We start from the raw sequence: 27,154 nt of genomic DNA on the forward strand, positions 1-27,154 counted from the left end.
TTGCGATGCTGGAACTCGATGTCTTTGTTAGAAAAACATAAACAACCTTTTTTTAATCTTATATGAACTTGAGAAAACAATTCTGCCAGCACCAAGGCATCTGACATGCAGTGCATTCATGCGACCACAAGAGGGCGCCATATTTGTAAACACCGACTCTTCTACCACCCGTGTCTGAACTGGACCACCAAGGTCATTGTTAGCCTGTAGTCTGTGTCTGCCTTCATATGAGCAGCTAGCATAGCATAAAATATTAACACCCACTCACACCAGCACACGTTTACATACAGTACACGCACATGGACAGAAACGCACACTCAGCAGCCTCCTCCCCCGACACGTCCTGATGAAATAAAACTTCCTCTGAGCACAAACAAGCTTCAAAAAGTGCAACGAGAGATTAAAACCTGTACAGGGAGCACGCGGCGGTGCTGCAGTTTGATGTGGGAGCTATTTACAGCAGGGACAGCCTGAAGGTCGGAGGTCGGCTCGGGGTCTTGTGTGACCGCCGTCGTTCACCGAAGACCTTCAACGCGCCAGGTCAGTGTGGCTGGCACTCAGGTCGCGACTGTTCCTCAGACGATTATTTCGTTCCTGGAGAACACAGAGAAGAAGTAAGATGGAGGCCTGAGGAGGCAGCGCCAGGTCTGACTTGGTTTTAATATAAGCTGTACATGTTAGGATGTTTAACTGGCTTCAGCTGCTGCTCATAAAAAGCCAAAATGACCCCTACAAAGACTCAAAGTCCAATAAAAATACTGCAGAATGTAATATCCTCTGCACATATGTGGCCTTTATAAGCTGTTTTTGGGTCATTTATGTCACAAATGTTCACCCTGATGGACAAATATGAGAGTAATGTGACTCTCACTGTTTAAAAAGGGTTAATAAAAGTGATGTTAGGATGTTTTTGAAACACACACATCTGCCCGAAGCATCAAAGAAACTCAAACTAGTTCAGAAAGAGACAAAAATCTGCAAAAAGTGTCGATTGTTTCAGCCCTTCTGAAGAAGAATTAATACTTCTGCTTATTTTGAAAAACATGATCTGAAGAAAATCAGAATTCTATGTTTGCCTGAACGACCAATAATTGTCCTTAAAAAAGGTTTTAACATTTTAAATGGATCTAACACTCTAACAGTCCGCCTGACTCTCTGCAGACTCTCGTGTGTCTCCACACTCGCGCTCCTTACTTGGTAGCGGTCACCGGCAGCTTTGTCCGCCACGTTAAGGACGCCCAGAGAGCTGGCCCGCTTCATGCTGCACCCGCATGCAGGGAGGCGTGGTCAGAGGTGAGGAGGAGGGGTGATGGTGACGTGACGTTAATGACAAAGGTTAGTGTCACACAAATGTTTCACACAGGGCATTTTAACATGTGTAACTCTGCATGTTTGTGTACGTTAGAGGGTTAAAGACGAAACTTCGATACCACTTTGTAACATGTCGCCATCATGCGCACACAGAACCGACAAGAACCATAAAGTGACGCTGCAGAAAACGCCCACTTTGTCTGTTTTGTGTTTTTTTTTTTTTTTGCTGGTGGGAAGACTTTCAGAAAACCATGCAGCCTCGTGAAGACTTTCCTGCACCACAAAAAACAAATGACAAAACAAAACCAACAGACGTTTCTGCAGGGATCTGTCAGCCATGATGATGAGGATGATGATGATGAAGATGAAGACATCATGAGCTGCAGAACAAAGAAACGCCGGACAGAAAATGGAGCCCAGTGAGCACACGGCAAGCATGCAGGCCCACACTCAGATGGAAAGAAACCAAATTTATTCATATAAATAAAGAAAAAACTCCGACACAGCATAAAACAGGAAGAGCCATGCAGACAGGGTGGGTTTTCAAAATAAAACTCACAAAGTGAAAAATAATAAAAGCTGTGCAAACTCAAACTGAGCTGAACAGAGTTCAATAAATAGAAACGATTAGTGGGAACATCAGAGACGTCACAGGCAGGAGGTCAAAGCAGACGTTAGCTCATCCCCCAAACATCGCAGCATTTTTCTCCCATTTCATCGAAGGCAGGCTGCTCTCCTTTCAAATATTCAGAAATATTTTTTGTGTTTTTTTGTTCTCAAAATGTATATTTTTCTCAAATTTTAAACACAATATTTTATCAATAAAATACGTTTTTTTTCCTTTTTGGCTATTTTAATTATTTTATTTTTCATTTATTTTTCATAATTTCTTACTTTTCTGTTATTATTGTTTATTAACTTTTTTTCTAAAAATGAATATTTTTCTCTTCTGTATTCACACCAGCATTTTTCTCTGATGTCGTTGTATTTAAATATTTTATAAAAACATTTTTAATTAATTTTTTGTTTGGTTTTTAAAATGTATAAAATATTTTTTTGGAATTCTTTCCTCCCTTAAAATGACTTTTATTTGTAGCTGCTCAGCATTTTATTCCGACTCCTCTTTAGCAAAATATAAACATTTCCCGTGTTTTTAAAGTTCCTGTTTACAATCATCAATCAATAGAGCTGACAGTATTTACATAAAATAGAAATAACCAGATTTCTTCCTCAGAGTATTTTCATGCTGACAGGTGTCGGCAGGTGAACCATGAAGTGGGAGAAAAACGGCCGATGTGCCAGTCAAAGCTGCCTCCATCATCTCATGTGCAAACAGCTTCAGCGTTTCCCCACTTCACCCCCAGCAAAGTCGAGCGAATCCCTTCTTTAGTTTGTGTTTGGTTAGTGAGCCGATGAGCAGGAAGGAGGGCCGGCTCGGTCCCGCAGGCCTCCGTGCAAAGACTGCGTCACCTGTGACGGGTCGGCAGGTGTCTGGGTGATGGGTGGTGGGGGGGTGATAGTTACCCGGGGTTTTTGGGCTCACTGTCCCGTGACGAGCCGCCGCCTTTCAGCTTGCGGACGAGTTTCTCGCTGCTGCGCCGGATGGACGCTCGGAGTTTACTGAAGGAGCCGCTCCTCTTCAGAGAGCCGGAGCCGTCCTGCAGGGAGACCACAGGGTTACACTCACACTTCATACACAGCCACCGAGTGCAGAGTCAGACCAGTGTGGCCGAGTCATTATGGTCCTAAAAGGCTTCAAACACCAGGTCAAACACCTGACACACACCTGCAGCTCTGCCAGCCCGCCTCGCCACGGCAGAGCGGTCTGTGGGTCTGATCTGTTCAGACGTGCACAAACCGGTGCAGACCGTCACACCCCATGCTGTAATGCAGGCGGAGCAGACGCAGCAGCTGCATCCACACATGTGACCGTCTGCTGCTGTTAGAGCTCCTGTAGTGTTCATAACATACTGAGCACGTGTGTCAGACTGCAGGAGGTGCTAACGAGCCACTGATCATCGCGCCCTCACACACAAACTACAAAAATGTAGTTTGTAAAAACATGTTTTGGGATTAATGAGCTGGTGTCTACTGATTAGTAGGTTTATAAAAGTCACACTGTGAGGGGTTTGGTTTGGTTTGGATCTCAACGTGTGATGTAAGGCCGCCATTTTAAAGGACCGCCACCAGGTCAGACCATCAGGTCACTCACTGACCTCTGTGGACACGACCACCTTCAGCCTCAGCAGACCTACCTGCACCCGTCCCCTTCCACACATGATGGAAATATTTTTGTCTCCCTCTACAGGTCCATGCTTACAGACGTTTTTTTTGGACACGAGGGTTCACTCTCATGTTGTGTGTCTAACATGTTACGAACATTTGAGATGAGAAATGCAGCTGCTGAATCAGTTTCTACTTTAGATTCATCATGTCCTTTCTAATTATGTGCGACACATAAGCAGCCAGCACGATGCTCCTGTCCTCTAAACACAGACCATGCATGGTATGTCAGTGACCGGTCCAGTGGATGGACCTCCTCCCTGTTGGTGTCAGGACTGACAGTCAGAACTGGTTATAACTTTCAGACAGATGCTGCAGTTTGGTGTTCAACTTCATGACAAAATATTAGTTTAAATGTCACAAAAAATGTGCAGACACAGAACTCCTTGATTAGCATGCTAATAATATAAAACAATATGGCTGCCAGGGTCAGAATTGAAGTGTGTCTTTTATCTGATTTTAAACTATGCCGCCTGAAAAACAAAGAGGAGACCTGCCCAAAACCTCCACTGCCCCCTGGTGGCTGGCTGCAGTACATGTTATAATCCTCCTCTATCAATCAATCTTTAGCATTCTGGGTTTATTCAGTTTTTAAGAGACTAATCAAAGTATTGAACATGATGATTCAATGATTTGTGTTCTTTAAGAATATAAAACTCAGCTTACTGACAAATAATCTCATGCTGCTGAGCTGTACTGAGGTGAAAAGCTCTCACCCACACACACACACACACACACACACAGAGAAAAGAGAAGGGACACACAAAGAGGCGACAGGCGCAGCGTCAGGTGAGCAAAGAGTTTAGGTTTTATTAGAAGTTAAGAAAGACACGATGCACAAAGAGGACGGGACACGCAGAGGATTAGTAAGCAGGAGCTGAGAACAACCAGGAGATTATTTCATTTTTCCCAAAAAGGTTCATTAACAACAACAACGCTGTTTCACAGCAAGCCCCTCCCACCCCCCACCCCGACAGTATATACAGAGATATACAGGAGGTAAACAGGCCTTCACCATGATCGACCTGCTGCCGCAGCAGCTTCTCTCCTTCAGCTCATCGTCCTGTTACCTTTAACGTGTCCTCTTATCAATGAAGCACAGTTCAGTCTGATATCACTGCAAACAGGTGACACACTAACCACTAAACTCCGACAGGAGAGGGAACCCTAACGGTGCTGTTGAGCATGCTGACGAGTTACGTCGATGTTATTTACAGTGTCGCTACTGTATGAGATGTTCAGAGTCACTACTACAGACTTTAGATGCTGAATTAAACTGTGTGGACGACAGATGAGAAGCTTCTGACCTCCACAGAGGAACAGAGGGGAGGAGGAGGAGGAGGCTTTAACTCCGACCACATCAGACCTGGAGACCTGAAACCTGACAGCAGGGGCACAGGAAGGAGCGCTGTGTGCGCACAACTGGAAACTTTTCCATCGTTTGTCAACAACCTTCCTCCTCTCTTCAGTAAATACTTTCAACTTTCTGTCTTTTTCCAACCACGTTTGGTTGGAAAACGGAAACTTTCAGAGGTCCAGGTCTAAGTGGAGAGAGTTAACAGCTGATTTGGAGGACAAGGTAAAGAGAGGTTTGGTTTTTGAGGGCAGACTGTGAGTCTGCCACACACATCATTCCCTTCACGACCTATTCAATGAGTCTACAGGCAAAATGAAAGCACAGAGTGACAGCAGGGGGGAACGTAGAGAAGCAGAGTTTAAAGGACAGCAAGAAACAGCAAGGTTTAATGTTGCCTTACAGAAACATCACCCCGGGCCTCTCCCACCTGCAGCAGATACACAGTACAAGCACAAGGTTGTGTTTTTACCCGCTCCGCGTTCCCAAACACATCAGAGAGGAGCGTAAAAGCAACAGATCACTCAACCCCGAGTGAAGAGTCCCACCACAGAAGAAGAAGAAGAAGAAGAGAGAGGGAGAGAGAGAGGGAGAGAGAGAGGGAGAGAAGGGGGGGAGCTGAAGAAAACTGCAAAAAGCTGTAGGGTGGGAGGCTGGCGAGGCATCCGTCATGCAGAAGACAAGTTTTTAGAACCATTAGAAGGCATCTGGAGAGTTATGCCTGCCGGTCACACGGAGCAGGACGAGAGAAGAGAGAGAAGGAAGAGTGAGATGGAAGAAAAAAGAGAGAGAAAGGATTAACAGTGTCGACAGACGAGGGAAGAACGAAAGAAAAGTTCATGATCATCAGCTCAGACACAGTGTCTGCATCAAACAGGACAAAGTCTGTGTTTCATTTATCAGGCCGAGGATCTTCTCTTCACCTCTACTATACATTAAACCACCAAACAAAATAAAACCTTGGAGGTGTGAAAGAACCTCCTGTTTGCTGCTTTCAGTCTGACTGAACCTATGCAGCAGGTGTAATGACAGACTTTGCCACTAGGTGGGGTTTATACACAACTCAATAATGATGCAGACACTGTGCCTGAGGCTGGAAGTTTAAGATAAAACACTGACAGGGTTAAACTTTGTTAGAGCAGCACAGAAAATACAAACACACAACATGGATGCAGGGAGGAGACGCATGAGAGCAGCCAGACACCGGGCGGACTTTATTCATTACAGGGTTAAATAACCCTTCTAACCCTTCTGATTACTCTCATCACTGAATATTTGGCCAAGAAGACATTTATTTTGAATTTTTATTTGTGCATTCGTCAGCTTAATTCAAACTGAAACATGATCATGTTCAGAATCCGTCCTTCCTCTGGCTGCTAACATGCTGACAAAGCAAACAAGGAGCAGACAGACTTCTCAGGCAGCACATCATCACCATCATCATCACACCAAAAACAATGTGCACAAAAACAGATATACAAACAAACACATGCACAAAGTGGACACAAACATCACCAAGGAAGGAGTACAGTACAGAGCCCATTGTTGATTCAGAGGAGCAGACTGACTGAACTGTTTCATAATAAGAGAGAAGAGAGCGGCGTTCACAGCTGCCTGTGGAGAGAGCTCAAGTGGAAGTGATGCTTGTTCGACAGGGTGAAGAGCAAAATATAGTCTGACAGCTGTGGAGGGTAAAGAGACCAAAAAAAGGCATCCATCTAAAACAAGTGGGGCGAGCTCAGCATGCACGTCTATTGTTATTTAACCCTCTGAACCCCAGAAACCAGCTTCTAATAGGCTTTAAATGTGTGATAAAACTGAAGCACAGTCCTTACACTTTATTCTACACCTCTCCTCGTTTAAAATGTCTCCACAAAATAAAGTGTTTGCACTGTAAAAAAACTAAACGTTCTGCACTCCTCAGCAACAACCAGGGAGCCAGGATGGACTCACATGTGAGCAGCAGTCACATGACCAAAATTCAGTGTATTTGAATGTTTTTAAAATCAATAATCAAAAGAAATTCTGCCGTTTTCTAACAGTTATCAGTGTTAACACCCAGAAACAGCACAGGGTTCAGAGGGTTAATGTTAGCCTTGTTGTGTTGCACCTCCTCCAGAGATGAAAACAGTTTGAAACTCAGATTAAAAGTGTGTTAATTTAGTTTTAATTTCCTTCCATTGAAGCTCTTTCCAGATGAGACAGGTTCCTTTCCTCAGATGAAATATACTCCTGACAGGACACCACACAGAGATAAACAGTGTGTGTGTGTGTGTGTGTGTGTCACACCAAACCTCCCAGAGATACAGGAGCAGATGCTGATTGGTTGTTCGGGGTGCTATGACTACTGTTGCTATGTGAGGAGAGCAGCTCTGAGCGGAGGCTTTCAGAAATAAGATGGTGAGCAGCCTAGAGCGACGCTACGTGTTCTGCCACTGCAGTCAGCGCAGAGCAAAATAAAAGCGCTGCAGATGCTGGGTTAGAAGTGCGGCTCTGCGGCAGAGGCAGCGCGCTGGGCGTTGTCAGTGTGTCACAGCATTTATTAAGACTCAGAGTTAGTTAGAAAAGCTACAGAGAGAGAGAGAGAGAGAGAGTTTAGTGGAGAGTAGCACTAAGTGAATATAAAACACTACGAGTCACCTAGATTTAAGCTTTGCTGAAGTGAATGCTCCTGCAGAGCATCTTTTCACGTGATCTAACAGGGACGTGCAAGCGGTTTCTACGGTGACAGTCAATCAGCATCATCAGTGTAGCACAGGACAGAAAGATCCTTCAAAAAGTCACTTTAGCATCTGACTGAGATTTACACTCTCCTTCCTGTCTCGACAGAAGCCACCGATACACATTTACATTTATATTAAATATGAAGATTAATCAAAGTGAAACACCTCTGTGTGTGTTCTGACCTCAGGAACCTGCCTGGTCAAACATGGAGGTATGTCTGAAAGGTGGGTCTCAGTGCTGATTGGTTAAACTTCAAGTAACAAAAGACAAAATGCTGCATGTATATAGTCATTTTTTCAGCTTTTTAGCCTTAAATTTAGAGAAAGAGGACACAGGGAGTCGAGAGATGACGTGCAGCAAAGATCACAGGATGGACCTGAACTGTTTATGAACTAATCGGATCAACGACTGACCACTGAGAGGCTGGCGGGTGGTGGAAACCAGAATGTATAAATTATAAATGTTTATCAGACGTGGCTTCCGTCCAGAAGGCTACCTCTCTGCCTCGCTGCAGACTCTCGGTAACATGTGGAGGGCTGTGTACTGTACTTACCCCGTTCCACTCCACGCTCATACTCACTTCCTCGCCACCGTCCGGCCCGCTCTCGTACTTCACCGTGTCAGAGGTCAGGCTCTCGCGGCTCCGCTGCTTCTCGCGGGCCTCCGGCTCGCTCAGGACCTCCGCCACACGCTGCTTGTGCACATTGTCCAGACCCTGACACGCACACATGTGCACGAAACGACAATGAATGCCCGTTTAAATCCAATTAAAGCTGAAGCTGAGCAGCTCAGACACACAGAACACGGCGCAGCTGATGGCAAGTCAGCAAGTACCAGTTCATCCGATCCGATTAATATTAAAGGCTTCTACCACCTGCTGGGAGCCCCGGCTCTGGGCACACATTCATACCTCAGACACAGCAGCAGTGAGGGTGGAAAAAATAAGTTTCAGCTAATGGCACCTCCACCTGTCAGCCTGTGCAGGATACATCTTTAGTTCAAATTTAGCTCACAGACTTAGGATGGGTGTCACTTCTCTCTTTGGAAAAGTTGAGAGGCAATGTCAAGCATCATCTGCCGTGATTACAGCTGGCTCCGTGATTCAGTTCAGAGCGGTCTGCTTCCTCTCACTCCGTCTGAGTCATTCATTATTAAACAAGGGAAACACAAAGGCCAACAAACTGAACAGCGACCAGAGTCCGCTCTGCTAAAGGTTAAACTATCAGCTTCCTGATATAAATATGCCAAACATTTCATAAAACTGACTCGACAGGAATCTGTACAAGTGCGTACAACTCATCTGTAATTGTTGTGACTGAGCCACAGGAATCCAGCTCGAATTCTTTGTGTGGTGTCATGTGTGTGTTTCCGTTTCTTAAAAAGAAGACTCAGGATAACATCTGCAGGGATTCACCACTGCCTCCCTTTTCTCATCTCTACAGGAGACCACATTAATATTATTACCACATTAAGTCTGATAAGTAACACGCCATCGCAGGCCGTTAAAGAGCGCTATCATCTTGTCTCTGATTGTACATTTTCTGCCTTTTTAACCCGCTGTGAACGCTGAGTTTCTGTCAGTCTTATTTGAAAAAGAGACCACACCTGCTTTCTGGAACGCATCGCAGCTTCCTCCAGAGTCTCAGCAGCCTCGAACTTGCCCTGCCGCCTGTAGAGGGCGCCCAGGTTCTTCAGGGTGGTGGTAACTGTGGGGCTGCATAGAAAAGAAGGAGAAGCATCTCAGAAAGGCATCCAAGAGTTTATAATTTGTAGAATAAGTTTGACAAATACATTCATTAAAAAAAAGGAGAAGATCATCTTTGCTAAAAAATGATTGGTTTAAAGCATCCACACTAGTAAACCGACCTGTCGACCTTGCAGGCTTTGTACCAGCCTCCATATTCTCCGAACGGTGAGCCGTCCTTCTGCTTCCCCTGTCACATAAAAACACCACAAAAACATGTTGAATAATGAGCCCGGCTCTTGACTCGAGGCCGTCACAGCCAACATGAAAGGGGGGGTTTTATTGGTGGGATTAGAGCCGGGTCAGGATTCCTTCCGCTGAACAACTAAACCTATTAAACTGTGACGAAATGACTGCTAGTGGGGAAAGTCGCTCCATCATCGTCATCATCAGTGGAGACTTAACCAGCTAATCCAACACTTTGTAAAGTCAATCCTTCCTATTGCATGCTAACTGAGCCCATACAACTGCTGGAGTGCTGCGCATTTCACAGCTTACTGTGGGAGTCTCTGGGTTAATTATAGGAGAAGAAGACAGCACAGGGGACGGATCCATGAGTAAGAGGAAGGGGCTGAAATGGTCAGCTGAGGACAGTGATGAAGAGCAGCCTGGTACCGGGCAGGGGCAGCTGGTGGGGTCGCTGTCTGCGGCGTTTCTTTTGGATGTCGAGTTGAACCTTACTTTACTGGCTCTAATTGGCTGCTCCCAGTGCATTCTGGGTGTTGCATAAACACCTTTGACACATAGAGGCTCACCTTGCTTTGTTCCTCTCTCTCCTCAGCGTGCATCCAGATCGGTTTGTTCTCATCTGCAGACAAACAGACAGAATCCGCTCTGATCAACAGCTGAAATCTGTAAACATCCGGTTCTCCTTCTCAGCTGAAAGGTGCTCAGCTGAACATGTTAACCTTCACATTAGATGACATGTTGGTGTTTGTGCGGAGTCACTCTGGATTCAGGCGACAGAAGCTTTTTGTGCGTTTCGTACCGTCAACAGAGCCAAACTCCCTCTCGTGAGCGCGGGTGAGGATTTCTTTATACAGAGTCTCAGCCTGCTTGAACTTGCCCTGCTTCAGGTAACAGGACGCCTGATGAAAACACACACAGAGACAAACAACAAGAATCAGAACAACGCTGGAAAAAAAAAAAACAGCATCAAGAATCGGCCTCCATCCCTCCTCTTCCTCACCAGGTTGTTCTTGGTCTTGGCCACATTGGGGTCATCGGGGCCCAGTTTGGTCTGGTAGATCTCCAGTGCTCTCATGTAGTAGTACTCCACCTCCTCGTACTTGCCCTGGTTCTGACACAGCAGGGCCAGGTTGTTCAGCTGCTTGGCCACATCTGGGTGGTCCTTGCCCAACACCTGGGAGGGGAAGCCAGGGAGACACACAAAGGGGTTAAAACAACAACAATTTAGACAACAACAAAACCCTGTGGCTGGCGGGCACCATTTGGTCCATGTGAGGAATGACTTCCAGAGAGCAGCAGCAGCGGACACCGTACTGTTTTCATTCATGTTCCAAAATATGTGACTCAGTTTTAAAACCTGGGAAGGTGTCTTTAAATCTCCTGCCAGGTCACTCAGTGTGTCTGAAGAGCTTTAAACACATTACACAGCAGGTTTGTAGAAGCATACACACAACACTGTGTGTTACACCGATACAACAAAAGCAGTAACCGGGTTCTAAGGTGGGTATTTTTTATTTATTTTATTTTGATTTTAGATACTTTAGTAATCCCAGAGGGAAATTGTTTAAGGCTGCTGCCAAGCAGTGTCATACAATGACTAGCAACGCGCGCCACAGGCTAGGGTGAAGTGTCTTGCTCAAGGACACACAACAATGACTTGGGCAGGAGTTGGGATCGAACCACCGACCTTCCAGTTATTGGACAACCCTGCTAGAGACACAGAGTGCATACTGAAGGAATCTGACCAACCAGCAGAGAGGTACGAAGATCAGAGAAAAGGATAAGATGCAGAGTAGAAGAAGAAATGTGGGACGCATAAGAAGGAGTGTCAAAGCAAAAAAGAGATGCATTAAACCTCAAAACCAAGCTGAGGGTGTAAAATAATCTTTTTTTAAAGAAAATAGCAAACAAAACGGTTAACGGTCCTCCATTTTGTTGGAAAATATGATCAAATCTAAGCCCAAAATCACGATAATGCATCAAATCTGCTTCATTCCACATGTGTAGTGTATGTTTAGAAAAGGATGTTAAAAAATGTTAAAAAGCAGCCATGATAAAATGCTCTCCTCTTTCTTCCTGGCTTCACTTTAATGCACTCTTAAGTCTGTGGTCTGCCGGATCGCCTCCTCCCTGCTGGACGCCGACAGGCTGTGATCCACAGGATCCACAGAGTGGAGCTACCTACAGCATGCACTGACCTCCCACGCCTCTGCTGCTGCTGCTGCTGCTGCTTAACACATCTGACAGCTTTCCTGTAAACACCATTATCTGAAAAAAGGGACTGCCCCACCAAAGCGAGCGCTGCAGGCGGCTGAGGGGGAATTGATCATGTTTATCGACGCGTTCAGACACCAAAAGTGATGTTGTTTGTTTTCTAGGAAGCTTTCAGGAACCTGCATCTAAAATTAAGAGGGCCCAAAGTGAATCAAAGAAACAGCGAGCAGAGCATGAAACCTGCTCCGCTGCAGCAATCTGATGAAAACACAGATTTTGGTGAGTCCACAGAACAGAGTATAGATGAAAATGACTGAAAATAAACAACAACAAGCTTGATGGCAGAGAGGAAGCTCACACTACAGGATCTGGAGGAACATAATCTTTGTTGGTGACAAACTGAATGCTCTGATTGCACGTTAATCGAGCATTTTTGGGCACTATAGTAACAAAGATTTATGTTTCAGTCAGCTCACTAATGTAATCAAGATATTTCTGCGAGCTTCACTTATTTTATTTCCTCTCAAATAAATAACTGAGCAGTGAAAATGTTGATGGATTCGCCTCATTTTCCCGATGGGCACTAAACAGTTTGGAGCAGAATTTTCTGAGATTCTATAAAAAGGCAGAAACCAATCGTTCCGATTCAGCATCTCTGCAGCAGCCGCCTTCCTCTGCTGCAGGAAAACTCTGTCCCACAGCCTAAGTGAGAGAGCGTCATCATCTGAGTTTAAGCAGTATGAAGCGAAGAAAAAAAAATAAAATCAGCTCAGCTTAACCAAAGCCGACATCTCACTGTGAGGATGGAGAGACGGAGGCTTTGTTCAAAGGCAGGCGCTCAGGAGAGACAACAAAATAAAGATCCTTCTGCTGAGCTGCATCTTTGTGAGCAGATCATCAATTTAGATGTGAGACAAAATAATGACAAGCTGCCCTGTGATACACATCTCTGTACAACAGAGAGAGAATGGAGTACATTCCAGGATTTTAAAAGGTTTTAGACTTTACATATAATGCACAGCATTTTGCATCGGTGAAAGGGCAAACTGGCCTAATGGTGCCCGCCGCACAGGATAACTGAGGCGAGGCCGACCTCTGACCGATGCTGGTATGCTCCTTCAACGCTCACACTGAGGCGCTGCGGCAGATGTGCTCATTTTGTCACCGTTGGTCGTCCACAAACATGAAGTTTTCTCTGCACTTCTTGTTGTTAGCATTAGCTTATAACTACCTAGCTGGATTTACAAGCAACACGATGACTGACTCCAAAACAAGGACCAGAGGCTGTTTTGTTTACCTCTTTGCGTCTGACTGCAAGTTTAAATCCATCATTTAAAATGTGGCTGTCGATAGTCGGTGACAGTCTGTTTTATGATCTTCGTCACTTTTCTATCAGAGAAGGTGTTTGTCCTTCAGTCTGCCGTGACTCATGGGAGTGAAATCTCCCGTCTTTGAATACTTATGTGAAAGTAGGACACCGAGTTTGACTAAGAATGAACGAAACTTTACCTCAAAGTAAAAGTTTTGTCCAAAAAAAAAAAACATCTTTGAAGAAACAGCATCTACTCAACATGGTGCCTGATGACCTTTGACCCACCTTCTCTCTGATCTCCAGCGCTCTCTTGCACAGAGGCTCTGCCTCCTTGTACTTCCCTCTCTTTCCATACAGCACGGCCAAGTTATTGAGGGTGGCAGCGACCTGTCAGGGACACAAACACACAAACACACGAATCATTCTACTCTGTTTTTTCTACACTTTGATGCATAGTGTGTGGAACCTCAAGACTCAAAGCTCCATTGATGAGATGATTGAGTAATTTACAAGGAGGAAGAGGACGTGCTGAAACAGGAAGTGATTATGCTGTGCTGTAATTTGATCCAAATCAGCTCCCAACACACAGAGGAGTCTGCAGGGCAGCTCTGATGTCTGATTCATACCAGGTCGGCCCTGGCGGCCATGTGGACTGAGGGGGGAGGAAATGAGGGGAGGAGGAACAGAGGGGAGAAGGGGTGGGAAGAAAGGGGGGCTCTGATCCGAGGCAGAGAGGAAGATGAATAGAGTAAAAGAAATACTCCAAATCTCCAGAAGAATCTCTCATTTATCCACAAAATGGAACAAATTTAAGGGTGATTTCCCACAAACAACAGAGTGGCCATGCCAGGGCTCGTACTTTGACTGCCTGACTGGAAACAATCCAGGTCAGCTGAATCTGCTGCTATGTAAACATGGTGTACGTGTGTTGGCACATGTGCAGCCAGTTCACACCTAATTTAGGAATGAAAACCTGGAGCTCACCTGGCTTAAACTAACTGAACATTAAAAAAACATGATGAAGAGAAGCAGATGAAAACAAGAGCTCAAGAAGAAGAAAAATCAGTACAGAAGTGATCGGATATGTGATTTCCTCTTGAAAAAAAGAACGATCGGGGCCTGTTGGTGGCAGAGGATGTAGGTGAGAGACGGCTAACCTCAGTGATGGAGGTCCAGACAGTGGAGACGCAGGCCTGCTGGACCTGCTGCGTGCTTACAGTCAAACAGAGTCTCCTGAATCTGAGAACAGGGGCGGGTGAATTATTCATCAAGTCCAGGCTGCTCGTCTCAGTCTCAGACACTCAGGGGTCCGTCAGAGAGGTGCAGTTTAAAATACATAAGGTTTATACTGTGAGACAATAGTGTCGACACACTCGCACGTTAAAAACCAAGAGCTAAGAAAGTCACACTCACACTTCCTGGGGTCTTTAACGATGATAAATGTCATTGATATTATGGCTGTCTGTGTTACCTGGGGTGGAACCAGGACACTGCAACAATCTGAAATGGCTGTGTAGCAGATTATAGGGGTAATGAGGGTTTAAGGAAAATCACACCTGATGCCTCGGTTTATAACAGGTAAGAAATAAAAGTGTGCCTCCTGATCGCTGTGGACATGGTTAGAGAATAAAAGCCAAAAAATAGGAGTCATTGATCTAGCAACACACACCCTGAAGTAGGGATGTCCCGATCAGGTTTTTTTTGCCCTCGAGTCCGAGTCATTTGATTTTGAGTATCTGCCGATACCGAGTCCCGATCCGATACTTTCAAGATTCTCTATAAAGGCGGCAAATAGCAAGTGACTCGTTGCAGCAAAACCTGTGTGTGTGTGTGTGTCCAGAGCGCCACGCTAGGTGATTTCAGACACGCAGCAGCTCATCGAGAACTCGAACCCAGGACCTCTCGCACCAAAAGCAACTGTCATACCCCTACGCTACAGGACACAGAGCCACCCTGCACAGAAGGCGTTAACTTTGAGAGCCCTGATAAATATATATCCGAGTCCTGATCGGGAGGCAACATCCGATTCCGATCGAGTCTGAAATCACGTAATCGGACCCGATTTCCGATCACGTGATCGGATCGGGACATCCCTACCCTGAAGCGTTTGCCCACCCGTCTGTTGAACATCTACACTTACAATGAATTACCACTGTGAAGGAGGACACGCCATCTGTGTGGTTCAGATCAACAGTGCCCTGCGTTCATGTCGGCACAGATGTACTCACCGCTGGGTGGTCCCTGCCCAGAGTCTTCTCTCTGATGGCCAGAGCATCATTCAGCAGGTTGGCTGCCTCCTTGTACTTGTTCTGGTCCCTGACAGAAGCACACAGGGAGTCAGACACAGACGGACAGAATGACAGACCAGCACACAAAGAAAAGAAATATGAACTATGCCAACAATCCTCACTAACAGCTCATTATTTTCCAGGTGACGCGGCTGAAATAGCTCTGCAGCAGTTCCCACAGATCATGTGTCCACACAGACGCATTCATTCAGAACAGAAGCCTGTGCTGACTGTTAAAGAGCTACCTATAGAAAAAGCATGGCGTCGCTCCTGTGAAACACCGGTCGGGCTTTTGTGTGTCGTGCTTTTGTTTCTGCTGCCGTACTGTAAATCTTCGTGTCAGCCTGTTTGGATCCTTCGGCTCTCGTTTGGAGGCCAGACACACAAAAGGTTTGAAAGGACATGCCACAGCGTGGTGAGGGCGACAAAATACTCTGTTAGTATCACATTTTTCTCTCTTTAGAAATAAAAGTTTGTTGAATCCGAAGGCGTTCAGATGAAAAACTACAAGGTTAAATCTTTTTAGATATATCTGCCAAACACTGATGAAAAATGCATCAATAGGTTCGTGACGTCTTGTAAAAAACAGTGACCTTTGAGGATTAATAAGGCATTCAAAAACGTGTTTCAGGATAGATTCTAAACACATGAGATCTTCTAAACATTCAGATATTCGATTACCTGTAAACGAGGGCTAGGATATTAAGCATGGTGGCCACATCTGGGTGGTCGTGTCCAGAGGTTTTTTCCAGGTCCTCCAGGGCCTGTTTGCAGAGGGGCACAGCCACCTCGTACCTGCCCTGGGAGGCATACTGGATCACCAGGTTGTGGAGGGTCCTCAGGCGAGCTGGAATCTCATAACCTCCCTGCTGGGCAGCTGCTGCTGCTGCACTGCCGTGAGCCGGCTGGACTGAAAACACACAAAAAACACAGAAACAGTGTTTAGATTTCAGGGTAAACACACTTTACTGCAGCATATTTTGACACATTTAAATATAAACCTGCAACTAAAAACATGAGGCAAACTCCAATGCTGAGGAATGAAGCTGAAGTGAAACTGCAAAGTACTGCAGTTCCTGAAGTGGCCTCTTGAGGCTGCCTCCAGAAGTGAGTCACTCTCTCGTTCACACTGGAGAAAGTAGGAATGAATCCAGATCGCCTTTAAGCTGGATATGTTCAGACCTATTTTCAAATCTTTTCAAACACACATATCTACGCTCAATCCAGTTTAACCCGGCTTGTTAGTTGTCCTCCAAACCACTAGGTGGCGCCTTGTAATATACAGAGTCCGTTCAGGCCGCGTGTGCCCATGCGTCGTGAGATGCAGATTTAACATGCTTAAAGCCAAATATTGTCCTTTAGCCGTCACATAACGCGAATTAAAGCTTTAAATGTTCATAATTTAATGACGGGGACTGAATAATGCGTCTTTAGTTAAATAATGCATCTTCTACCAAAACCACCAGCTGTCAAAGCTGAAATGACTTTTTATGTTAAAAAAAAATGACACAGTTAGATTTGTCTTTGTCAGCAAAGTGTGATTTGAACCTAGTTGATGTCCGTGTTCACATAAATGGGTCAAATCTGACATCACGGCAAACAAATGGTGGTTAACAGTTAACATATGCCCCACTAACTGCATAAACAATGTCCTCATTCTGCTGCGATGCACAGCTGATGCGCCGGCTCCTGTGTGTGATACGTTAAACGGGGTCAGATCAGGAATGCCTCTCATGATGCTGCACCGTGTCCGTCTGGCTCTATGTGTGAGCGTCTAAGAATGCACGAATGTGAGCGAGAGGTCAGGAAACCAGCTGATTGGGTTTCTTATTAAAAGGCCGGGCAGCTCTGTATTTACTCTGAACCATGGCCAGTGGGCTTTTTGGAGTTTGGAGCCGCGTGCTGCAGTAATAACAGTGACCACAGAGAAGTGGTACCAGGTGTGCAGAACCAGGCAAACCAAAAAACAGGACATACACTCAGAGAGGGATGACAACACAACAGAGAACATGCTTCATAAACACAATCGTTCAGTAGCTCCGTTTGCTAAATGACTTGAATGTAAATATTTACACACAAACACGCTCTGGTCTCGGTTTAAATAAAGCCATAGCTGCCACCACTATTACCACCATTTTCTTCCTGTAGACAACAATTTACCAGAAACAACAAAAGCTTTTTAGAATAATCAACAGAGGAAAGACTGATCTAATCTACTCCAACCTAATATCCAGCACACACACACACACACACAGGCAGCTCTGTTCTACACTGACAGAGGATTAATGCCAGTCCATGATGCTCTGCTTCTCCATAAACATCCCTCTCTCCCCCTTCCACTACCTTTATTTTTATTTTTAAGTACAGTCGAACGTAGAAACATGACACCGATTCCCTCTCTCAGCCTCCCACCCGTATTTCCAGTTTGTATACACCATCCTCAAGGAGTAGCTACCTGCCTGTGTACTGTAAGCACAGCTGTGGGTGTGAGTGTGTGTGAAAGGGTGTGGGTGTATAATTACTGCATTACTGTAAGCTCGCCTCAAAACAATGCTCAGTTTAAAAGTTGGCAAATACTGATAATATGACACAAGACAATAATGAGGAATAAATAACACAGATGTATATAGAGCCTTCACACTGACAGTCCCATCACAATAAACATGTCACATTTATTTTTTCTTCATTATACAATATTGACCTCTGGATTTATGACGCAGACGGTCAATCTTCTGCTCCCCATATTCCCCAACCAATCCCCCCTCCTGTCCTCATAATTCATTTAGCAGCGGTACATGTTCTACCCACTCACCGCCGGACCAAACGCCGGAGTAATCCAGATCGTTTTCCATCGACAACATGAAGTAAAAGCAGCGACACTGTATCCCAATAATAACCTGCTTCCTCTGCTCTGAACCTGCACTGCAATCATAATTTGGGGCCAAAAATATGGAGAAGTCTGGACGAAAACCTAAAATTACCCTCACTTTAAATCACTCTAAGTGTCGAGCAATCAACACCAGCCGCAGAAAAACAGAAGGCTGGTTTCCTCGTGAGCAAAAAGCTTCATTTAAAAACAACGTAATGTAAAAAAAAAAACAGGAAGTCAGCAAAATTATACTCCTCGTGTACAAATCTAAGATTAAATCACAATGTTTCATATAAACTACAAGGATTTAAAACACCAGGATGCCACGATCAAAGACAGATGCTTCTGCCTTTCTCTTATTCTGCACAAAGACATGTTTGAGTTCTCTGCACTTGTAGCCATGATTGTGCTGTTTCCATAGAGCTGCTGTGAAGGATGCGTCCACACTGAATGAACATGAGACAGAGAGAGAGAGAAATAAAACTGTTCAGAGTGACAGTGTAAATATCTGCAGTCTGGCTCACATTGTGGATTACAGCAGTGAGTGAACTGTGGACCAGTTTGTCGTCCTTTTAGTCAGCAGTTTAAACTGGCAGACAAACTGGTGTCAGGAGCCAAATGGGCATCGCCAGATTGGGAACAAATTGTTTGGTGCTCTCAGCTGGTACCGACGTGTGTGTGTGTGTCTATAGAAGAGAATAATTATTCAACAGCCCACCTTACACCTCCTTTAGCCTAAGGATTTTCATCATAATAAAGCTTTACCACCAGATTAAAGACACACTGAGAGTAATATCAAATACATCCACTGAAACACAACACACTGGAGGAAAACTGGGACTATATAACCCCACAGTGATGGGAGGGTTTTCTCCCTATTTGGCCTCCATCCAGGCAGAATGAGGTCCTGACTAATGGGCCTTTACAGCCAACACAGCTTTACTGTGTGGAGTCCCGAGCTACTGAGAGTCCACCCCATCGAACACTGAGAGGACATGAAGAGGAAAAGAAACTGAGCCGAGCATGTGTGTGCAAGAGATGAAGATTTATAAGGCTGAGGAAAAGTGCAGGAAAGCAGGAGGATATATATCACATGATATACTCTGACTCTGGGGACGCTCACTGACTAGACGTTGTTATATTACAGGAGTGTTGCTGGTGCAAAGATTGAAGTTTAGTTCCCAGAGGACGGATCGATTTTTCAGGAGGGACATTTTCAAAATTACTGCGACCATCATGAAAAAAATCTGCACGTCACCAACTATTAATACTGTGAAAGCTGCACTTTTAATGCAAACATACAATATTACAGCTCTGTGGTTCTAGAGGAACTCATCTGGGACCTGTTTAGACTTTGTCCCAACACCAGGGACTGAATTTCATCCCTGTGTCCAGGACTGTAAGATGAAGAACACTTACTGCCCGGGGCCTGGTCATCCTGGTCATCTGGGAAGAGATCATCCAGAGTCTCTTTACTGGAGTCAGAGTCCTTCTCCTCCTGAGGCAGAACAGAGGAAAAGAAAGAGGAGACGGTGCATTCAGTGACTGAACACTCCCTGATTTTTTTTTTTTTAGACATGAACATTCAAACTTTTCTGCTGATGCAGTCAGTCTGCAAAAATGTTTAAAATGCAGGAGATCATTCAGACTGATAGCTTTTGCTCGTCTCGGCTGCTGATAAGACGTTTGAGGGAGGAAAAAACAGCAGAAAAATGGCGGAAGTCATGGTTAAGGAAAAAAAACTCAGAGGAATGTAAGAAATGAGATTCTTGGAGATCTCAGTGAAGCACGTGTGCCAAATAAGGAAACTGTTTTCACTTTGCTGGACTTTTTCTTTTACATAAAAAGTAGATTTCTGCTCAGGTTAGCTGTAAAGATGACCCTCCTGGACATGGCAGTGTGTTGAATTATGAGCCTTTAAATGTTATTAAAGATTCATGTGCCCACCATCGTCACCTTCGCTGATTTGTGGTGTCATTAAAAGCAGCAGCTGTGCAGGGAGTTCTGAACAGTTTGACGCAGACACAGCCAACCTGCCCCTCTAACTCCATCTGATCTTAAACATCATTCGTGCTCCCAGCTGTTGGAGAAGTAACTAATGGTAAAAAAAAACAGGTTTTCCAGAACGTATTACAAATATATACTAAGCCTCAACATGTTCAATAATTAAAATAATGACTGTGGAGTTTTCTGGTTGAACTGTGAGCAGATCACAGGAGCAGCAGGCAGAAAGGTTGTATTTGCTCAAGCCAGTTCAAACAGACTGATCCACTGCCGTCCTTCATCAGAAGGGGGTTAAACAGGCGAGACCGGAGCACTCACAGAGGGGGACAGGTCCTCGTCGTACTTCTTGAGCTGGTTCATGAACTCGAGGTGCTTCTTCTCCTCCTCCAGCTGAGCCACGCTCTGCTCGCTCTTCTGCAGCTTCTGCTGCGTCCCTGCCAGCTCGTCCCGCAGCCACTGGTTCTCCTGGCAGAGCCGGCGCACCTGAGTGCGCAGCTTCTGCTTCTCTGACTCCACCGAGCTCAGGTGGCTTGACAGCGCCATCATCACCTGGGCGAAAAAAGGAGGTGTTCAATTGGACAACATCTCGGAGCCGTATTTGGTACCACCTACAATTCTATTGTTACATGAGGCTTTATTAATTGTGTAAGGTTAACAGCAAACGGCTGTGATTAGACAAATGTTTGCAGCACAGGGACATTTCGGAAATTACACTTTATCACAACTCCAAGCATAAAAGTGGAGGCAGACTCTGAAAGCCTGCAGGGAGGTGGAGACGAGAGGCGAAAGCATCAACAGTGACTCATCGCTGAGTCATTTACCAGGAGAGTAATGAAACAAATCTGGTCTGAAAATATACATTTTAAAGTGCTCCATGATTATATTTAGGTGTTAAAGCCTTTTCTTATGTCCTTGTGTTCTTTCCTCTGCTTGTTTTTGTGCCCTTTATCATTTATTCAAGCTACATATGAACATGATCAGTCATACCTGTGCTTCACTCAGGCCGAGCTCCAGCATCTCCAGGGACTTGCGGATCATGTGCGACTTCTCCTCCACCAGGACGCCCTCTTCGTCCTGCTTCAGGCAGCGTAGCGTGCCTAGCAGGCCCTCCAGGATGGAGTGGTGCTCCTGCTTCAGGGCCTCCAGACCCTGGATCACCTGCTTGGTCCGGGAGATGATCTCATCCTGAGACAGCTTCTCCCCAGGGTCCTCCTCCTCCTTCACGCACACCATGGTGGACATGTCCTCACGCATCCTGCAGATTCACAATGATGCTTCAATCCAACTCTAAAACACTGCATGAATTCACATAACACAGGTAAATATGAATCCGTCATGGACGTCTTTTCAAAGTTGGCTTTCATGACAAACACAAACACTTGACAGTCATGTTGTGACTACTGTGTTCCTGACATTTAAAAGTGATCTGGGCGACTTTCTCCATCTGTTAAACCATTTAAAGACCAATTAGGCCTTAACAGCACTGTGACACATTGATTTAAAGGACAAACACGCCATGTTCTGATGTTTTAAAGTCACAGTCATCTGACCTTTTCTGGTCTCATGGGCCAGAAAAGAAGGAGTTTGGTGCTGCTGTGATGAAGACTTTAAACCTGCTGCCTGTGCACAGTATGAGTCTGATCCGAGGTTCGGGGTGTGTGTGACGGATTCTGCACACAGTCAGACATGGTTCCACTATTTGATCATTCAGTGTAACCAATCATCTTCTGAACTATATCCTCATCCATCATAATCAGCTTCCAGTCATGGCCTGTGATATCTTCTCTCGGGTGTTGCAGGTAAAGCAGATTTTATTACTTTTTTTTCATTTGCTAAATGATGCGGGTTCAAATCTGTCCTTCTGACAGTTTTGCTCAACTCACTGCTGTGCACTCTGTCCTGACTTTCTTTGCTTTGTACTCATTACACACACACAAACACACACTTAAGAGGATTATTACTGAGCGCTTCAGCAGCACTTGTAGCGAGCAGCCTAATAAATCTCCACAAGCTACACACAAGACTGAAGCTGCACCACCACTGAATAATCCCACTGACGAAAGTGTCAGAAATATAGAAATGAAACCGCTGGGTGTGACTGAATGCTAGTCCTTTCATAGACGGTGCAATTACAGTCAGTTAAAGGAAATGTCCCCCCTCGGTTTAATAAAAGCTGCTGTCACACCAGGTGAGGAGCAGATTTTACATCGTTATCAAAGAGGAACAAAAACACGAGACGAGGCAGAGAAAGGAAGGGCTGCAGCCCCGATCGCCTCCATGTGACTCAGCAACCAGCCTGCAGCCTATCAGCTGAGCAGGAAGCAGGAAGCTGACGCTGCATGCAGGAGGAGGAGGTGGGAGAACAGCAGCTCCAGGTGAGCAGAGGCATATCAGTGCCAGAACGCTAGTGCAGTAAATAAATATTACCATCAACTAACAAGTTCTTATACAGCTCTGAATAATAACATGCTGTCACACTGCAGCTGGATATCAGATCAAACAACATCCCTGTTAAAACACAGACAAATCACTGCAGGCTGTGAAATACAGAAGTGAAACTGACAGCAGAAGCCCCCCCCCCTCCTCTTCCCTGTTCTGACCCAACCTATCTTTTATTTCTGGCATCAGTCGAGTCTCTGCACGCGAAGCACCAGTGGGAACTCACAGAAAACTATTTGTGATGTTGACTTTTGAAATGTAAATCGCAAGCTTGAAGATGGGCGCCCAGGGGGATGCTGGGTGGGGAACGTGTGAGGGGAGGACGGAGAAAAAGAAAAGTAGCAGTCAGTGATGTGTGGGCCGTTATTAGATCAGTAATACGCAATCTGCTGTCTTAATTCACCAGTGAAATGCAGACTTAGATGTGCTGCGTGTTTATTTAGCTGTTCCACCCTCTATTCAAACGGTGCAACAGTTGTTCTACCTGTATCCTGTCAACGGGCAGCAGCTAAACTGTGAATGACAACAAAGAAAAAAGACCATCCCACCCACTTTGAAAAGACCTGCAAACGAAAGCTCCTGTCAGCTGGACCCATCTATTCTTCTTACATTACATTACAGTAAACATATGATTCATTCAAACTATGTGGTTAGAATATGTTGCATTTTATCCTACAAGAAACCCTTTAGTAACGCATCATGTGAGGACACTAGCTGCTGGCTATGGAGCAAATCAGCCAGTCACGAGATGACACTGAGACACAGGAAATGAAAGTGTGACTGGATATTAATAATGAAGATATAGTCCTGTGTGTGTGTGTGTCTGCTGGACAACACTGAGAACATTATGTGTCCGGTCTGATGTGTCTGGTAAGCCTGCTGCATGACAACAACATCAAATTATTCCTTTATTTCCCCGAGAGGGCCTTGAGGGAGAGATTAAATTTATCGCTGAGCTGCTGTGATGCACAGAGACAGCGGTGGCAGCACCCCGAAGGCTCCGGAGTCACTGAGAGAATTTACAGGCTTCATTGCTCATACACACACACTGACAATGATACACAACTTTCACCGGCCTCTCCACAGATTAAGTTTTAAAGTTGACATCATCAGGATTAGGTTAAAAAACAGCAGACAGCAGACACTCCTACAGACACTTCTCATAGCTGATATCACAACAGTCAGGTTAAGCCTGATAAATTATAAAAATAACTGTTGTTGTCACTGCACTAATCTAATCATGAGGTCGTGAAATATCTGCTACAGGAAATCACCCTGATTTACACCCATTTTAAGAGATTATTATTGGTTTGTCTATAGCTGTAATTCATAATCCCACAACACTGAATTAGTGGGAGGCTTCTACAGTTAAATTTTAGTCATTAGGCTCGTTTACATGCTTCTTTTTTAAATGAACCGACTGATCTGTAATCAGTTTATGCCGCCTCAGATGGTCGTGAGCTGCATATTTAAAAGGTTTGTGCACATTTGAATATGTCACCTTCCTCACCTGCAAAAACCTAACATGCAGACTTGCCACAAAATCTGCTGCAACGACACAAAATTATCACGTTTCCCCCACCAGCAGTAAGAACTCACACAAACCCTCTGGGATCTCTGAGGCAACAACAAGCTGGTCCAGAGGGAGCAGGGAGCTGTCAGCCCCGAGGGAGGAGCCCTGCAGGTTGTCATGAGAGTTCCTCTGGGTGGATTAAACATTAAACACTGCAGGGAGCTCTCAGGAATTACACAGGTACTTGTCAAGTGATGCTGTGAGTGTGTGTGTGTGTGTGTGTGTGTGTGTGTGTGTGTGTGTGTGTGTGTGTGTGCATCCTAAATCTCAGATGTTCACCTCTTTCTTGTGGCCCAGCTGTGTGAGTGTTCACACTGGGCTCCACTGTGCTGAACACAGGCAGCCTTCACAGCCCTCAGCCCGCTCTGAATATCAATGAACGGACACAGCTACCCATCACATGACAGCCTGTGGTCCTCACCATCATCACCATCATCAGTACCTGCCTGATCTGGCTGCAGTGGGCCGACACAGTGTGAGCTGTGACCGGCTGACAGGCACGTTTCAGTCAGTCAGTCAGTTCCTGCTGCGGAGTCCAAGCTCTGTCATTTGCAAAATGGATTAACCTGTAGAACCAGTCGGTTCAAAACTTTCCTGTCACACACTGCTAACTCCCTGCTAGCGCTGTCAGTGACAGTTAATGGGGCTGGTGGCGTCTAATTCCTGCAATTAACGTAAACACTGGAAACACAGCATCCAGTTAGCTCTCTGATTTAAAAAAACAATACGCTGGATAACACGGACTAGTTAGTAAATAAAAATAAAATAGCTGTTTAACGTAATGACAGTCGTGATCATTTCCACAAAGTGGTTAATTAGCTGATGACAGCACTCCAAGAAATACACGGAGCCATTTCCTACCGTTCTCTGGGACATCCGTTGCCCAATGCAGCTCGACTGGAACGCTCCTCTTTTCCGCTTTAAATCTCCTCCTTGTTTTATATGAAGTGGATGTTTTTTCAGCCGGTAACGTCTTCCAGTGAGTGTTTTTAAAAACACGGAATCCTCCACCGCAGTCTCCGCCTGCCAGCGGGCTCTGTTATGCCGACTTGACGCTGAGCTTCACCGCATCAACCTTCGTTTGATGTAGCTACATAGCTAATAGCCACCTAGCTTAGCTATCTGTCAAAACAATGACTTTAGTCTGAGCCCGTCAACACAAGCCCGCTCTCCGCCGCAGCCATGGCAGGAACCGCTCCGGGAAAACACGGGGGCTACATTAAAAGCTGACCCATGAAGATGACAGCCGGGGCCCGGTCCGCTGGCTGGCTGGGTGGGTGACTGACTGACTGACTGACTGACTGCGCGGTGCGTGAAAATGGCGTTACCCGGCACCCCTACCCCTCCCCGGCCGCACTGATGTCATCCTGGCCGGATTAAAGAGGAAGATGCGGCGTGAGCTGAGCAGCCAGATTTATTTAATACACAATGTGATGATGAAAATACGGAAGCGCTGAACTGCCACAGTAGAAAAAAAAATAAATCACTATCTCGTTATAACGTCAAATGCTATCACGTTATAACGACATATTATCTCGTTATAACGTCAAACCGTATCTCGTTATAACGTGATAAGACGCTAACGTGATATTATCTCGTTATAACGATCTCGTTATAACGTGATCTCGTTATAACGTGATATTATCTCGTTATAACGTCTCGTTATAACGTGATAAGACGCTATCTCGTTATAACGTCATATTATCTCGTTATAGCAAGATACATTTTATTGCTGTAATAAAAAATGAACTGTTTATAAGTAGCCTAACCTAACCGGTTTGCTGCTCACATCAGAAAATGACACATTTACAAGATTTAATTAAGTTCTATTTCATGCTTGGATTAAGACATGGGGAGATTCTGTCCTTACTGCGCACAGTGGACGATACTGTGATCAGTATGCGGACACTCAGAAGGTTTTTAAAATGCATGGGACTGTTCAGAAGAAAGAATGAGACCGACCCTCTGGAGGTAGCTTCATTTCTCATCGATCAGCTGGAAGGACACAGAAGGCTCGATGGGTACAAAACTGCATCACCTTCACCTTCCTTCTCGTTATAACGAGATAATATCACGTTATAACATGATAAGGTTTGACGTTATAACGAGATACGGTTTGACGTTATAACGAGATAATATGTCGTTATAACGAGATAATATGTCGTTATAACGTGATAGCATTTGACGTTATAACGAGATAGTGATTTTTTTTTTCTACTGTGGCAGTTCAGCGCTTCCGTATGAAAACAAGAGGTGCCTGCCATGGATTACATTTAAATACTTTTACTTAAGCAAATTTACAAACTGATCAGATTTACATGTGCTTCAGGTGCAGATAGAAACATAAATAAACTCCACAACATATCAGAAGTCTGATCGATTTAGAAAAGAGAAAATGATTATTGTGTAACACTGTAATAATGAATAATAAGTCTAATTATTAAGTACTGGTCATGTTTATAAGTCATGACTAGGAGATATAACATGATGATGAGAGAAAATGTCAAGATAATTATGAGATTAAATCATAATTCCTGATTATCAAACAAAATGGGACAATTTATAAGAGGTTGTAGGTATGAAATGAAACTAAAAGAAGTCATAATTATGAGATTAAATTTACTTTAAGTTCAAAAACAACTGTTTTCCGGCTTTATGGTGATGATGTCTGACTGTCAACGAAGTGTTTAAGAACAGCCTGGTAGTTCAGAGATTTAATGGTCAACATAACTAGTTTTTTCACATTGATTTAGTGTTTCCAAATGTATGTATTTATATATTTGTTTGAAAAATCAAATCGAAATCAAAGCTTGTCTAACTGGCCCTGTAAGAGGTGGGTATGACATAATC

General features: G+C 44.7%; 1 protein-coding gene across 7 annotated transcripts; it reads right to left on the minus strand.

The window, feature by feature from the left end:
* Positions 1-272: 272 nt before the first annotated feature.
* Positions 273-25,656, minus strand: klc1a (kinesin light chain 1a). Of its 7 annotated transcripts, none has more exons than XM_028396505.1 (18): positions 25,166-25,656; positions 21,280-21,547; positions 20,611-20,841; positions 19,708-19,786; positions 16,101-16,329; positions 15,360-15,447; positions 14,603-14,640; positions 14,289-14,370; positions 13,417-13,518; positions 10,606-10,779; positions 10,405-10,504; positions 10,172-10,224; positions 9,539-9,606; positions 9,278-9,386; positions 8,253-8,387; positions 2,836-2,969; positions 1,195-1,261; positions 273-594 (listed from the first exon to the last, which is right to left on the minus strand). In XM_028396505.1, exons 2-18 carry the CDS (start codon positions 21,544-21,546, stop codon positions 529-531), a joined length of 2,022 nt encoding a protein of 673 aa, XP_028252306.1. In that variant the 5' UTR covers position 21,547; positions 25,166-25,656; the 3' UTR covers positions 273-528. The 7 variants fall into 7 exon arrangements, with proteins under 7 accessions (XP_028252306.1, XP_028252305.1, XP_028252307.1 ...); XM_028396504.1 differs by having other exon boundaries at positions 8,226-8,387; XM_028396506.1 differs by lacking the exon at positions 1,195-1,261 and having other exon boundaries at positions 8,226-8,387.
* Positions 25,657-27,154: the final 1,498 nt, after the last annotated feature.

Source organism: Parambassis ranga, chromosome 22, assembly GCF_900634625.1.
Source record: "Parambassis ranga chromosome 22, fParRan2.1, whole genome shotgun sequence".
In the NCBI taxonomy this organism is placed as follows: domain Eukaryota; kingdom Metazoa; phylum Chordata; class Actinopteri; family Ambassidae; genus Parambassis; species Parambassis ranga.

Excerpts from the sequence above, each read along its gene's own strand:
- klc1a (XM_028396504.1), bottom strand. The coding sequence starts at position 21,546 with ATGCGTGAGGACATGTCCACCATGGTGTGCGTGAAGGAGGAGGAGGAC. Across the intron at positions 16,330-19,707 it reads GGATGACCAGGCCCCGGGCA|TCCAGCCGGCTCACGGCAGT; the intron begins GTAAGTGTTCTT and ends GTGTGTTTTCAG. Across the intron at positions 10,225-10,404 it reads GGAGTTTGGCTCTGTTGACG|ATGAGAACAAACCGATCTGG; the intron begins GTACGAAACGCA and ends GTTTGTCTGCAG.